Here is a 16,886-nt window from a genome sequence, read left to right on the forward strand (position 1 = left end):
CGCTCTAATGTACAAATCATAAATAAATAATATCTCAGCCAAAGTTCTTCAGAATGAACAATAGAAAATTTTCCGCACAAGCAATTTTGCGTTTATATTTTAGCTCCCTATAAATCGACCCACTCTAATGTAGAAATCATAAATACATAATCTCTCAGGCAAAGTTGCTCAAAATGAACCAAAGAAAATTTCCCGCATACACGAAAATTTTCCGTTTTTTTAGCTGTCCAAAAATCGACTCGCTCTAATGTATAAATCATAAATACATAATCTCTCAGGCAAAGTTGCTCAGAATGAACCAAAGAAAATTTCCCGCACACACGAAAATTTTCCGTTTTTTTAGCTGTCCAAAAATCGACCCGCTCTAATGCATATACCGATGTTGCATTTACTGCAAAATTCGCTTGCGGCTTGCATTGGCGACAGCTTTTCAACGTTTCCACTTGTGCGCATGCGCAAAGTAAAGAAAAAAAACAGCATTTTTTTTCAATCAGCCAGTCACCAGCACAGTGCACCGCTGTCGAACGGCCGTTGTTAATGCCACATTTCGAAATCGTGTCACGCAGTCAGCATTGTCACCTTCATCGTCCTCCTACTCCACTTTGGTGCGGAACAAGTTTGTCGCCGAACAAGTTTTCCATTCGTCGCTGTGTGTGTGTGCGCGGCCAATTTACGGCGCATAGTTCGGCGCATGCGCACCCAAGCCGCGCTGTGACAACCCACTGCTGCGGAAGGGAATACGAAACGCCGATGTAAATAATGTGACTTCGCGCTGCATGTGGTTGTGGCGAAGAAGGAGTCAGTCGGCTTTGCCAGCAATCAGCGTGCAGAAAACGTCAACTGTCCGCTAAATGCGAAAGTGACCGGCCATCAATGTGCCAGCGACCGACTGACTGACTGACTGCCTTCGACTGAAATCGAAGGAAAGACGTTTTGCTTGCACATTTTTCACTTTTTCTTTAGCAGGACTTAATTTGAAGGGAATAAAATTTTGTGGAAGTAGGTCACGTGGCAAGTTTTTTGCTGGTTGGCTAAGTAGAGGTTAAATGAGTTTAGGAAAGGTGAAAGAGTCTGCAAAGTTAGATATTTTGGGTTGATGCTTTAACATAAAATTCCATTTACAGTTAGAAAACAGAGAACCTACTGCTCCTAGAGAGAGTTTCAGTGAACCTACCTGTTCTAGAACCTCGTCTCATTATTGGTCGACCAAATGTCCCTATTTAAGGAAGAAGAAGAAGCAAAATTGAAAACAATATATTTTTGTTCTGGAAAAAAAAAAACTTGGTTGAAGTGTGAGCTTTACCACTTCCAGTGATTTTTTAAGATATCGGATCCAATTTATTTTGCCATCTTTCGGGAAATACTAGATTAATTCCACGCGCTTAAAATATTTGATTCTTGCAAAGGCAAAAAACTGGGCCAAGTGGTTTTTAACGTCTAAATTTGAGATGTAGGTACTCCCATCCAAAAAATTTTGCAGAAACCGACACAAGTAATAGTCCGCAGATGTCAAGTCTTCAGAATACGGTGGGTGTGGTAGCACATCCCATTCAAGCTGCAATTTTTAGCTGTTAGCGAATCATCAAACTTGTATGAGACCTCGCATTACCCTGGTGAAACGCTGTACCTTTTCTATTGATCAATTCTGGCCTCATCTGTTTGAATGCATCACTGAATTTGTCCAGCTGATCACAACACACTTTAAAATTAATCGTGGTGGTATTGTCGGGAAATTCCACCAAACAGAACACATAACCTTTCTTTGTTGGTCATTAGCGGCCTTCGAATTGGTTTGAGCTGGTTCATTATTTTTAGATCACAATCGCTTTACGTTCTTGTAAAAAAAAACGATTTTGATCGGCAGTAACAATGCGTTCCAAAAATGTAATTCTTTGATGTTTGATGAGCAAATCACGGTCGTTAAAGTGACTAAGCAAATTTCGTTACGTAAGAACGTGAGAATTCCATATGTCAACCTTCGAAATTAATCCTAAACGTTTGATCTGCTTGTGAACGGTCACGTTAGACGAATTTAATCTTTCAGCAATCCCTCAAGTTGTTATTCGACGATTTGCATCGACCAATGACTTTATGTTATCCATCTCGGCTTAAAGTTGTTGTGCATTCTCAAGATCGAAATTTCCGGAACGAAATTTTTCATACCAATTTTTCTATGCCGAAAATGCTGTTTTCGAACTTCCATCTTCGATTAAGATTATTCCAAAAAATGTAAGATTTTTTTTACAAAGAAAAAGCGGTCGATAGAAGAGACTGTAGGTACGTGATCGGAATATAGTCACTATCTGCAGGAAATATATAGAGCAAGACACTAGTGAAACAGTGGAACATCTCTTGTGGACTTGTCCCGCATTGGCAAGACTACGCTGTAAGCACTTGGGGTCCCCAAGGTATGATACACTGGATCGGGGCCACAGAGTCTGTTGAAATCCGCTAAAGGATCACTACTCCTCATGGACCAATTAACTGATCTCCATCTGATATCGCAAAGAACCATTGGCCTACCAGACTAACTTGACCTCACCTAAAGCGGTTAAGTGCGAAGTTGGCTGCGAAAAAGTTCAATAAGATCAACTGTTGAAACGAAACGAAATTGCTTAGTGAACAACCCAATAATTTTTATTGAATGTTCAGCAGTATTCAGAGTTCAAGATGAAGTTTCCTCGATTTATAAATGTAAACTCCAGAGTTTCCTAACTAGTTTTCTTTTTAAATTTTCTGCTTCAAAGTTTTTTTAACATACATACAAATGCATATATAGTTGAGCTTGCACAACTTGAACTTCCATAACTGGAAGTTCTCCATAATTCGAACTCTTGGATTGGCAATGGAAGTCAAATTTAATGCAAATTTCCTTCCATAATTCGAAGTCTCTCTAACACGTAGTTTTTTGTGGATTATGGTGATTCGAGTTCTCGAAGTTGATTTCTAATTCATTTCATTAATTTTCTTATGCATTTGTTTTTTTTCTTCTTTTTGTATACAAAAGTGAACTTGACAACGAAACCCAAAGAAATGCATTATTTATAACAACTGTAACTTGGCAACGCTAACAAAATAGTACAAAACATTACTTTTTTGGAAATTCCGTAACGTGAAAACTTATATAAAAGCAAATTAAAATGGATGGTTGCGAGCGACCTTGAAAATGTAAGCTCACGCTTCTGTTTGTTGCTGAGTATTTTTTTCTATTTTATTTGATTTTGTGGGCGTCTCACCATTTTTATCTACTCATTTCTATGCTTTTGGCAAATTTAATGTCGTTCACAGAAACAACTTTGGAATAAATGCATTAAAGACACGCGATAATAACTGTCGTGCCATAGTTGTTGTTTTACGATTTTTTGCTTTAAATGAAGAGGAACAAGAAAAAATCACACGCGGCCTAATCTGGTGAATACGGTGCTTGATCGATAGTATTCATACCGTTTTTAGCTTTAAATTCGGTCACCATCGAGGCTCGGTGCGGTGGGGCATTATTATCGTATAAAATCCATGAATTGTTCTTCCACAATTCCGACTGTTTTCGACGGATGTTCCCACGCAAACGACCCAATACGGCTAAAAAGAATTGCTTATTCCATCTTTCCGAAACAAATTCATGATACACTAACCCATGAAAATCGAAAAAAATGAATTAAAGAAACCTATTTACGGCACTCTTTGAAAAAAAAAATCAGCTTTATCGGGACGAGTCGAGCAAGAACACGTTTCATACCCGAAGTATCGACAACTTCATTCGAACGGACTCGCGAGTGATGTCGAGCTCTTTTTCATCTCTCTAATACTTGCCTGACGATTTTCAAGCACCATATCCTTCACTTTTTTAATATTTTCATCTTTTGAAGAGGTCGAAGGTCGACCAGAACGAGGCATGTCTACAACGATGTCTCGACCGTCTTTGAAGGACTAGTACCATTCAAAGGCTTGTGTTTTTGCTAAACATATAAATACATATATTATATCGGGTGATTTTTTAAGAGCTTGATAACTTTTTTAAAAAAAAAAACGCATAAAATTTGCAAAATCTCATCGGTTCTTTATTTGAAACGTTAGATTGGTTCATGACATTTACTTTTTGAAGATAATTTCATTTAAATGTTGACCGCGGCTGCGTCTTAGGTTGTCCATTCGGAAAGTCCAATTTTGGGCAACTTTTTCGAGCATTTCGGCCGGAATAGCCCGAATTTCTTCGGAAATGTTGTCTTCCAAAGCTGGAATAGTTGCTGGCTTATTTCTGTAGACTTTAGACTTGACGTTAGTCCCCACAAAAATCTAGTCCAAAGGCGTTAAATCGCATGATCTTGGTGGCCAACTTACGGGTCCATTTCTTGAGATGAATTGTTCTCCGAAGTTTTCCCTCAAAATGGCCATAGAATCGCGAGCTGTGTGGCATGTAGCGCCATCTTGTTGGAAACCACATGTCAACCAAGTTCAGTTCTTCCATTTTTGGCAACAAAAAGTTTGTTAGCATCGAACGATAGCGATCGCCATTCACCGTAACGTTGCGTCCAACAGCATCTTTGAAAAAAATACGGTCCAATGATTCCACCAGCGTACAAACCACACCAAATGAAGTGCATTTTTCGGGATGCATGGTGCAGTTGTAGCCACCAAGATCATGCGATTTAACGCCTTTAGACTATTTTTTGTGGGGCTACGTCAAGTCTAAAATCTACAGAAATAAGCCAGCAACTATTCCAGCTTTGGAAGACAACATTTCCGAAGAAATTCGGGCTATTCCGGCCGAAATGCTCGAAAAAGTTGCCCAAAATTGGACTTTCCGAATGGACCACCTAAGACGCAGCCGCGGTCAACATTTAAATGAAATTATCTTCAAAAAGTAAATGTCATGAACCAATCTAACGTTTCAAATAAAGAACCGATGAGATTTTGCAAATTTTATGCGTTTTTTTTTTAAAAAAAGTTATCAAGCTCTTAAAAAATCACCCGATATAATACATATTTATACTTTTGTATGCATGCATAGAAGCTTATGTAGAGATAAATACACATCTAGCTTGCTACCTGATAGAATCAATTAACCTCAAATAATTGACAAGTTATTGAGAAAGCATAGAAATCAGTTGAGGAGCGCCATTGCTTGCATTTACGTGTTTGTATGTACTATGTTGGTATGTATCTTGCTGTCAAAAAGAAGCCTATTTACTTAACTGGTAATCAGTTTATGGCACTTACATTTAGTAAACTCGACACATATTTGCTCAAAAGCAAAAAGTTTGAAAATAAAGGCATTTGTTTGCCTATCATTATCGGCACTTTGGCGCGTCGTGTTGTTGTTTTCATGTATTTAAATATATATATATGCGCTACACAGTCGTTAAATCCTGCTCTTCAAATATTAATTATCACTAATTTTTTAGACAATCAAATTTCGAAAACTATTCCACGAATGTTTATGTACCTGCTCCTGGGGTTCGTGCTAAATCGTTTGTTCATCCGCTATTATCCGGGAGTTTGCTCTTTTAGCGCGTTATTTAATAGATTTTCACGGTCTTTGAATGCATACTTCGCTTAAAGGATATGTCTTTAGAAGTCTACCTGTGATTTGCGGGCATTTTTGAGTTTAGTTTGGTGTCGTGATCTGTCCGATGCGGTTGTGTTTTCTCTTTTTGCGAAAAAACAAGTGTGTGTTTTTTATAAATTTAAAAACGTGTGAATTTTTTTTGATAATTTTGCGAATATATTTGGTGAAAGTTAGTGTTGAAAACTGTGTTCTAGTAAAAGTTTCAAGAAAAACAAAAAAAAATAAATTTTTTGAGAATCAATTATCTTTGGGATTCAAGCTTTAAGTTTTAAAAGTAAGTTCAAAGTTTTTTAAATCAAAATCAATAATTTTTTAAAAATGTGTTAAACAGTACGAACACTATATTTATATTTAAAATAAATGCAATTATTTATCGAAGTGCCCAAAATATTATAAAAAATTCTCAAGTGCATATCCTTAGCCAGATCAAAGCTCAGATCAGATCGCTTCTAACAGATAAAAACAAGTACAAAACTGAATAATTCCTTATATCCTAAACAGACTTTTTCGAATATCATCTCCGAAGTTTAACAGCTAAAACATTTCTACCATAGAGCTACAAGTTCCAAACCATCTCGGCATGAGCATTAAAATTCTTTATATCGCGTCACTTAGCACCGTTAAAAAATCACATAATTCCTTGACAGCCGCGTTGAGTGAAATTGTCGTGCTGCAAATCTAAAAAGATAACATTTTGCCCTTTACACAAAATTTCCAGTTATAATGTCTTGCTTACACGTCTTTAAATTATCATTGCACTCTAGTTTGAGTTCAATTTCATGCAACAATCATAAAAATTATGATATTATTTATGAGCCGTCATGCCATTACTTTCCCTACAATTCGCTGTCGAGACTAGAATTTTTGCAGTCTTTTATTTTTATAGTCTCCCTGACTGGCAGTTCATCAATGTGAAAGTTCTATGCAGTGCGATGTGAGTTTAATACCCAGTAGGACATTGGAGGGTGATAAATGCCCTCTAGCAAAAATGTGGGTTGGTTTTATGATCTAAAACTTATGAGTGATGAAAAAACAAGTTGAGATATTTGTTTTATACTACATATGTATATATTAGTTCATATCCATTAAACTTGAACTTGCAACTTAATTCGAAGGACAATGAAAATTTCAATGTGGAGTCCATTCTAAGTTTTTTAGAATGTTTTTAAGTTCATTTTCCCCGATTTTCATGCTGTTCTTTGAAATAGTATGTCATTAACTAGCTAGAATTTTCATCAGTAACTAAAAGGCGATCCATTTCGACGTTCCCCACTTCTTTTTGTTTTTTTTAAAGAAAAAACAGAAACTTCAACTTTAATAGGGAAAGTTTATTATCATTCGAAAGAACATTCCTTGGCATTTAATTTTGATGACTCATTCGAGCATTTCGATTGGTAACTGGCGAATGACACGCGTGATGTTTTGCTCCAAGGCCTAAATCGAAGCAGGGTTGTCTGCATAGATTTAAGACTTTATATATCCCCATAGGAAAAAGTCTAACGGTGTGATATCACACGATTTTGGTGGCCAATCGACCGGTCCAAAACATGAAATTATCAGCTCATCGAATTGTTCTCTCAATAAATCCATTGATTGATGCGATGTTTAGGAAATGGCGCCGTCTTGTTGAAACCAAATCTCGCCGAGATCACGAGCTTCAATTTCAGGCTTCAAAGAGTCGGTTATCATGGCAAGATAACGCTCGCCATTGACGGTCTCGTTCTCATCGGCATTATTTTTAAAGAAATATGGACCGATAATTCCACCGGTCCACAAACCTCACCAAACCATTGTTTTTTCTGGATGAAATGGCTCACACGTGATCTGTCAAAAAAGGCTAATGAAGCCTTTCACCTCGAGAACTAGTTACTTTTTACACTAGTTAAATTCTTTCGAGTGGAAAATGAAGGGTGTTAATCAAATATTTGGAAAAAGTTGTTGATGTTGACAACTGACTCGCTTTGCATTCGCTTTGTACCAGTTCTGAGTTAGTCAGAAAATATGCACTATAGTTTGGAAGCAGCGCGTTGTCCAACTGCGCCACTTTCCTGCAGGGATGCTAGCTAGACAGCGAATATACTTAGTTATGTACCTTTGTCTGTTAAAGCAGAGCAGTTTCCTTTTGGCGCGTAAGACCCAAAGCCGTCACACAATAGATATTGCATGGTCACGATTTCCGCATTCGTCTTGTTATTGTTGTTTCTTTAAATTTTCGTTTCATAGAATCAAATGCAGTTTATGCAGCTGGGAAAGTAACTGCGCTCAACTGCTTAGCGCCCGAGGGCTTAAAGCGCAGCGCAGAGCTTACTCTGCACAGCTTAACTTCTGCAGCAACAACAATGCGTTCTGAAAGACTCTAGTAAACAATCTTCGCAGGTCTCTTTTTACAGCTTTGAAGTAGATGTTTTTCTATGATTGCCGAGGTAATAGCAGCCAGCGCTGCTCATTAGTCGGCGCTCCTCACGCGGCCGCCTAGGCGTTTTGGGGCGTACAAGGAAGTAGTTAGCCGCTGCATTCTGCGCTGCCGCTGGCGTTCATTTCATACGTGGATATATAGACACTGATAACTACTCATGCATTGCATGATTGGCTCAACTCGCCCAGCCGTTAGCTGGTCGCCGGTCTTTCGTGGCGTAAAGGAAAATGCAAATGAAAAATGAGAGAGCGTTAAAAAAATATATTTTTTTATTTATTGCCGGAAAATTGTTCACCAGCTTGCGTGTTAACGACTTCGACACGCATTTTAGCTGCCACATTCGCGTGTCTTCCGTCTGGTAGACTATCTTGTTACACAACTCCATGATTTGCCGAAGTTAGACATAATTTTTTATGATTTTACATAGTCTTTATCAAATTTATAATAAATATCACATTTCTCTCTCTCTCTTTCTCTTCTTCGCAGCTCCAATCTCATTGCGAAAAGTAAAAGTCATTCTGACATTGTCGCCGCTGCACCACCTCCACTCGGCGGCTTACCCATTGGCATTGGCCCTCAATTGCCACCATTCGGTAGCGGCGGTTTTGTCAAATTGCGGCATGTAGACAAAGCACCAGCACAACAACAAGAACTACAGCCAGCTGTACAGCATCACTCCGCCGCCGAGTCAAATCGCAGCAACTTTCCGAACGCACAAAGCGTACAAAACTTACAAGAACAAGCAGAAGGTGAGGCCGCGCAGGCGCATAATCCAACAGCTTTACCGGCATTCTTACAAGGCGGTCTTCGGCGCAGCTTAACACAGGTGAGTGAATCAACGTCTGAGTCATTGGCAATTAAATTTGGTGCGACGTACTCCAATAAAAATACTGAGTTACCAACGTAATTGCATATGAAATTCTTCTGAAATGTGAATTCAGTGATCCATATCGAAGCACTGAGAAACTGAGACAATGAAAATCAAAGTTTTGGTGAGTCATCATCATATCAACGGAAAAATGAAGTGGGAAATCCGATAACCATGTATGTACGCTTCATTCTATGCGCACTAGTGTTGGTGTGAGTGCTGCCATAAGCTCGTGAAGATTGGAAAAATTGTCAGTTGCAATGGTTGAGAAGTTCTTAGTTTATCTTGCGTATTTAATCTGTGTAGTACGATAACTCCGCTCCAAAATATCCTCTTTAAACGTCCACTGAAGCTTGTAACTGACTATCAGCCGTTGTAAAAAAAAATTTTGCGTTAGAAAAGTCTTATCATTAATTGAAAAAGTAAAGGAAATGTGCTTGTAAAATTAAGAAAAAGAATTTCGCTGATGTTTCTGGAAGGATATTCGCGGCTGCAGGTCTTTTTGGAGTGTCGAGAAGAGGTCGCTGATGAAGACCGAAAGAATGAGCAAATCCAAAGTGAAAACGATGCTCATTGTCTATTTTGACATCAAAGGCATCATCCACCATGAATTTGTTCCTCCGTCAACGCCAAGTTTTACGTGGAAGTCCTCAAGAGACTCAAACGAAGAGTAAATCGGGTCCGACAAGACATTGCTAGCGATTGGAAGTTGCACCACGACTCACTCCGGTTTTCTTGTGAACACCTAACCAAAGCCGGCATACCAACGCTTCCGCAGCCGCCCTACAGGCCAGATGTGGCCCCTGGACTTTTTTGTTTCCTTGCCTGAAAAGGCCGATGAAAGGGGATCCAAGCAGCATGCACCTCGGCTCTCACGGCGATTATAGACAATGCCTTCCGTGACGCCTTCAATGCTTGGAAATCGCGCTGGCAGCTCTGAATCGACGCAGAAGAAGCCTTGGTTCAATAAATTTTTATAAATCGACTCCGTCCTATTACCAGAACCAGAATTAACAACAACTTCAGCAACGAAATCCTACGTAGAATAACTCTGCCAACAGGTGCTACTTCGGACTGAGTAGGCAAATGAGAAGTAAAGTCCTATCTTGACGAACCAAACTCTACAAGTCACTCATCATCACCCGTCCTGCTATATGGTGCAGAGGCATGGACAATGACAACATCTGTGGAGTCGGCGTTAAGAGTTTTCGAAGGAAAGGTTCTGGGGAATTAGCGTATTGGCAACGACGAAGGTCATGTTGTTGTTCGAATGGATAAAAACACTCTAGCTCTGAGAGCATTCGACACAGTGCCCGTCGGTTGAAGCAGAGGAACAGGAAGACTTCTAGTCCATTGGAAAGACCAGGTGCAGAAGGACACTGCACTGCAAGGCTACACTTGGAATTGACATCAAACATCGAGAAGGAAGAAAGGCTGGCGCGCTGTTGTAACCAATAAAGTAGAAGAGGTAGAATATTGAATGTACGGGGCATACCCGAGACAATAGCCATCTCAACGGTCCGCGGAGATCAAAACCGAGACACAACAGAAACCAGTAAATAGTTGGACTAATGGATTTCATACGGCGAAGCTTCTGCAAAGAAAAGGCAGACTGTCCTATTGGCCGAAAGGTTATGATCACAGTTTTCTGGGGTTCACAAGATCTGATTTACAAAGTTTCCTGAAGAAAGTGGAAGGGTCATAGACCTCTACTTATTGGGTCGATTTGACAAAAAAACGCCCCCATTTTCCATTTGCGGAGAGAAAGGTACTCTTCTACCATGACAACGCGCCGGCTTACTCCTCCGCTGTCGCCACGACCAAATTGGTCGAATTAGACTATTAACTGTCATATCATCATTCAATGAAGCGCTTTTAGAGAAAAAGTTTTGATGGAGAAAATTTTTCAAATACTTAATTTTAATTATTGTAGCATATTATAATTATTCTATAAAGTTTAGTTTGAATTTTGCAATAAAAATTTCATGCAAACTATTTTCATTTTCCTTAGGTCATGGGTCCTGATCAACGCACAATTACAGTCGGCTGTAAGGCAGGCTCGATCGCCGATCGGCTTGCGGCTCTGCAAAAGAGCGGAGAGGATGATTGGAAGAAGAGAATCTCACGACGCGACGAAGTCGATGAAATACGTCGAGAGAATCTAGTAAATGTAAGTCGAGATTTGTATTACTATTTTTAAACACAGACATAAATATATTTTGATATCTAACTACAGTTAGCGATTTTATGGTGCGTGTGATGTAATCGCAAACGAACAACAAAAGCGGTGTAAAAAAAACTTTGTTGTAATGTGTGATAATGAAAGAAAAGTGCCTGTTTTAATATGTTCACCATTTGTCGCCGTTTGGTGGCCTACTTTATGACAACGATATTGTTGAAGATAGTATTGTTGGTGTAAATTTTTTTCAAGTATTTTTGTTATTTTTTTTGTTGCTTTTTATTTAAAAAAAAAAAATATTTTAATTTTTAAATTTTAATTAAAAAAAAGTATATTTTAATTTTTAAATTTTGTATTTATTTTCTAAAGAATTTTTTAATTTTTTATTTTATTTTTGTATATATTTTATTTTATTTTTTTATATATTTTATTTTATTTTTTAATATATTTTGATTTTATTATTTATATATTTTATTTTATTTTTTTTTAATTTTTTTGACTTTGTTTTTTTTTAATTTTTTTATATATTTTATTTTTTATTTTTTAATTTGTTGTTTTTTATTATTTTTTTATTTTTATTTTTATTTTTTATTTCTAATTTTTTTTTTTTAATTTTTTTACTTTTTTCACTCTGCATGCCTCGTTAACCCATTGTTGCCAGCATGGCAGCTGGTGTGAATGCGGTAAATGCGGCAGTAAGGCACAACAAAATCCAATAACAAATATGTAACACACAAAAGGCGGCAACGGCAACTACGTAACCGATTCGAATTGTTGTCTGCAATGTTTACACTCTTTCATATGCGGGTGGCAGTGGCAGTGCAGAAGTCGGTTCGCCAGTCTGTTAGTCCTCCGCTCCCACTCCGTCGCGCCGGCAAGTGACGCATGTCATGTGAAACTCAATCGCGCCCGCTAACGACGCATTGTTGTCGCCCATGAAAAGCTGAATGGCAACAATGGCAGCCAAGCAGCCAACTGCAGCAGTAAAAGTGTTTCCTTGTTGCAAACAACAATAACAAAAAACGTAAAATAAAAAAATGAGGCACAAAACTACTTTACGGTGGCAAACGACATTTTTGCAGTGTTGCATGGGGGGTGGCAATGCGATGGGCGCTTACTCACACGTGCATATGTTGGTATGTGTGTGTGTGTGTGTTTGATATGCCGTTGCGCATGCGCAGTTTTATGCCGCACAAAGCGCTTCATTGTTCGTTTTGTTGCTATTGTTGTTGATGCTAACTGTTTTTATTGTGTTTTTTCTCGTGCTCCAATTCTTTTGTTGCATAATATTTACTTCATTTTTCCTACTCTGTGACTGTGGCTGAAAGCAAAAGTGTCACAAATTAAAAAATAATGTCTCTCTTGCATTCTTCTCTCAACTGCCACATTGTTTTTGTGTTCTTTTGTCATTCTAGTTGCAGAAATAGCTTAATGCAACTATAAAATCAACTTCGCTTTTAATTAAGTATGAACTGTTGTTTCTGTGCGTCAGTCTGTGACTTCAATGCGGACGCAATTTCGTAACAAAGCTGAGTGCTAGACCCAGACATTTTTGTTGTTGCAATTAAGAGGAAGGGTCGCATTACAAATGGGTTGGTGGTAGCTTGAAAATTATTCATACAACGCATATTTACTTCTACTTATGAATTTATGTATGTGTGTTTGTGTAGAAATGCATTTTATGTGAATTACAGTTATGAAAGAGTATTGATTTCGCCAGGGCAAGGAAAACTGAGTAACCTCTTTTAGTAAACAATAGAAGTTCTGTGAAATTCTGCCATAGTATTGTCTGTATTATCTCAGTGAGTGAGTTGACCTTGACTTTTCATTTTCGCCAAATTTAATATTGTTTTTATTTTTCTTCTTAAAGCTGTAATAATAGAAAGTCCTAGTATAAAGATAAAAATGCAAGAGTTAGGAGCAAAATAATTCTCACTGAAATTTAGGACACTCGATGGACGGAAAAGCCATTTGACGACTTAATTGGCAGCTTAAGGGATTATATTTGTATACAGAAGGCCAAAGAAAGTGAATTTTCCAGATTTTTTCTGAGAAAACTTTACAAGTTATTGATCATGATTGTTAATTTAAATATCGGGCGAAATATTTTTGAAAATTACAGTTAATTTGGCTTTCATATAGAGCGAATTTCTAATATTTATTAAAAATAAGAAAAATACACATACAAAAAAGTACCCGGAAATTTTAAATAAAACGCGAAATATTTAATTATTCATCAATATTTTTTTTTGTCGCCTTCAAAGTAAACCGTACAAGGTGTAAAAGCCTTTATATCCTTCAGCTGTTTTATCTTTAATTTACAATAATTATAATAATTTAATTACCGCAATAACTAGCTCGAACGCTTCCCATTACATACACCTTAGCTCAAAATTCACCACACAGTGGTGGCTAATTTTAAAGTATGCTTTTGTAGCACCACAAACAACACTCAGCGCAATGTTGACAGCATACTTTCAGGCGCACCTGCATAGAGTGTTGCGTATATCAAGCATTTTCTTTAAGTAAACGACGCAAAGATAACTGCAACTGTGAAATATTTTAAACTTTTAATATAATAATATTATTAATATTATTATTATTATTATAAATGGTGGAAATATTAAATTTCTATAGAATTTCAATAAATAGCCGTAAAAGTCTTAATATCTTATACAAAATGACTGACAAAATTTATTTTTACTTTAAGCCTGTGTATTTTGTAGTTTTGTAAATAAAAAAAGGAATAATTTGTATAAAAATAACTTCAATTTTCAAACAATTTTTATACAATTTCTTCTATAAAGTAATTTTAACCAACTGCAAAGCTGCTTTTCGATTGCACACTACTTACGAAAGTGCGTTTTTGTTAACAAAAGCCCTCTTGCTATTCAATTTCTATTTATTTCTAACACTCTTGATTGTCGGATTCCCCGTAAAATCACTTTCGTTTGCCACTTTGTCGAATTTAGTTAACTTCGGTCTCCATTCACTCCTATCCGTCAAACGCTTTCATTTTCATGTGCCATAAGGAAATGACCAGCAAATGACAGTTAGTTAGCTGGACACAACAAATACTCGTCAATAAAGCAATCACAACAGTGCCACATTTGGTAGCAACAACTATGCGCAACGACCCGACCGGCTATCGTGTTAAGCGTGTGAGTGAAATAATAATGAGCGCTTGAGTTGTCTATGTTGTGGACGGCACATGTTCATATGCAGCTAGGAAAATCATAGTAAATTTAATAAATAGACGGCGAAAGAAAAAATATTAAACTCGTCAAATTATAAATAGTTTAATAACGAAGTTTTCGTATTTAAATGGTGAAATACGAGTTGGTTACGTACATACATATGTAGCAGGTGTCCTTGACTTTATGAGAGCGAATTAGTCGGAACATTTTATTGTTCTCTATTTTGTTCGTAATTTTCATATCAACTGATATTGTTTCTATGTTTTAAAGGGTTTATTGATTTTTTTTTAAATTATTTTCAAAAATTAATAATAACCTGGTATCGTTTTATGTATTACAACTGGAAGTTGTGAAATTTTCGAAAAGCTTATGGAATAATTACTTTACTTAAAAGTAATTAACCGATCTCAAGCTTCCCAAGCGGTGTTTTCCTGGTTTTGAAATAATAATAGAAGTATTTATCAACTCAGTGATTTTCAGATAATTTCTTAATTTAATATTTAATATTTAATATTTTATCATTTTTTATTAATGTATTATATAATTTTTAAATTTTTTTTCATTCTTTAAATTTTTTGTTAATTTTTTTAATTTGTGTTTATATATTTTTTAACTTGTTTTTGTTTATTTTTTAATTTTTTAAATTTTTTTTTTTTAATTTTCATGTTGCATGTTGAAAAACATCGACGAACCGAATATATGAATATTCTCAAATCTGGCTGGTTCTCTCATTTATTCCGTATTTGCTTAATATACTCGGTACTCAGTTAAGACAAAGAGCCACTTGTTTGCAATATTGCTGACGAAATCATGCACTTTTCAGGTCTTAACATATGAAAACTCAAATAATGAAAATCGTTTAGAATCAGGAAGAATAACAAACAAAAAGTACGGAACTCTTTCTCTTCAAAAAAATCTGTTTACTTTTGCCAAATGATGATTTGCTTATTTTACGCCTTATTAAATTACTGACATAATCCTTACAATTTCAGTCGAAGTATCCTGAACTATATACGTGAACGCATTCCCTCAGTTTTGCAATCTCGATCTGAAATTTTATACAGGCAATATTTTCTGTCAACTAAAAGCTGCTCATTTGTAGGAACTACTGATATCGGACATCTAAACATATAGAGTTGTCATATACAAACTGTCTGATAAAAATCGTTCATATAGAAAACGTTTTTTATTTGACGAGCGGGCCTATGAAATTTAGCATGGGTCATTGTCTAAGGCAACAGTACAATCTCCAAACAAATTATTCGAATCAGACCCCAGCTTATTTTTATGGCTGTCATACAAACTGACCGACCAAAATCCAGTTCTTTTCTTGGAAAAATGGTTCCTTTATCACGCATGCGTTCAGAGAATTATTTCGTGTACTTTCAGCCAAGCCATTCTCGCATTTAATTGTCGAATTTTACATATTAATGAAAGCCACCTCGTGGGAACGGCGAATTTCGCGGTCAGCCCATGAATGCAATGAACGATGACTTGCACCTTCTTCATACCTTGGGCCTCTGGCCGGACAACAACAAATACTCGTCAATAAAGCAATCACAACAGTGCCACATTTGGTAGCAACAACCAGAGAACTTAAAAGTATAGAGAAGGTGCAAGTCGAAATCTGTATGACGGTTCGATTGCGCGGCTAACAGAGCTGATAGAATCACAAAGGGGAATTCGCCGTTCCCGCTGCTATTTAGCAGAATTGAGCACTTTCAGTGGCAGAAATATATGTAAAACGACTGAATTCATGCGAGAATGAATAAAGAGAAATGCTTTGAAGAAAAATATGCAAAGTCACACAAAGAATGTAAAGAAGCATTCTCTGAGACACATACATATGTATGCGTGATCTTGTATCATATGAACCATTTTTTTCAGAAAAATTGTAAAAATTTTAGTTTTTTACAAAATCGTAAAAAATTAGATAAAAAATAATTAATTTTATTTTTTAATTTTTTAATTATTTCAAAAAAGTTATATTTATTTCGTCTATTACAAAGCGAAGATGTGTCAAATGAACTTCATTTCTTAAAAAAAATTAATGACCTTCAAGAAATATGCATATTCGCATTATTTCGTTATCATGTCTACATTTGTATCATACGAATTTCTATGACACATGCACATGTACATACATATATTATTTCTTTGGCACATTTGTCTGTATGTTTACGAAAGCAAAAGCGAGCCATATACATACATATGTACATACATTCATAATAACAAGCGTCGCACGCTTCTTTCGCATCTCCGTTGTCACGGTCAACCAATGGCCGAAACTGGCGTTTTGTCAAAGAGTCAAGTGCCGAACAAATTGAGCACGACAGACTGCAAGCGACATCTGTCAAATACACACGTTCTTATGGACACAGTTATGTAGTTGTGCAGCTGGCTCAATAACTGTGTCCCTAAGAACGTGTGTATTCTAATATATTCGTTTGCAGTCGGTCGCGCTCATTGTGTTCAGTACTTCTATGTGTCGAAACACTGACGCGACGGTAAAGCGCCACAACATTGTGTTGTTGGTAGAAAATCCAAGCTGTGCCGAAAGAAACTAACAAACGATCGCCGATTGTTACCGCTTCCCTTGCTGCTCGAACAGCGCCGCCCACAAACCAGCGTAAATATGTATGAAGATGTATGCGCGTGCA

At 36.8% G+C, this 16,886-nt stretch overlaps 1 protein-coding gene across 2 annotated transcripts in view; it reads left to right on the forward strand.

Moving 5' to 3' along the window:
• Window positions 1-16,886, forward strand: part of LOC120777510 (supervillin-like) — a 199,147-nt gene that overhangs the window by 131,967 nt on the left and 50,294 nt on the right. The window contains exons 1-2 of one of the 2 annotated variants that reach the window (XM_040108876.1): window positions 8,473-8,808; window positions 10,862-11,020. The exons of the other annotated variant lie outside the window; for it this stretch is intronic. Of the exons in view, the coding sequence (XP_039964810.1) occupies window positions 10,865-11,020 (156 nt within the window). The 5' untranslated portion in view covers window positions 8,473-8,808; window positions 10,862-10,864. Of the gene's footprint in view, window positions 1-8,472; window positions 8,809-10,861; window positions 11,021-16,886 lie in introns of those variants that run through there. 2 annotated transcript variants of the gene reach the window in all.

The sequence above is a fragment of the Bactrocera tryoni genome, chromosome 5 (assembly GCF_016617805.1).
Source record: "Bactrocera tryoni isolate S06 chromosome 5, CSIRO_BtryS06_freeze2, whole genome shotgun sequence".
Lineage (NCBI taxonomy): Eukaryota > Metazoa > Arthropoda > Insecta > Diptera > Tephritidae > Bactrocera > Bactrocera tryoni.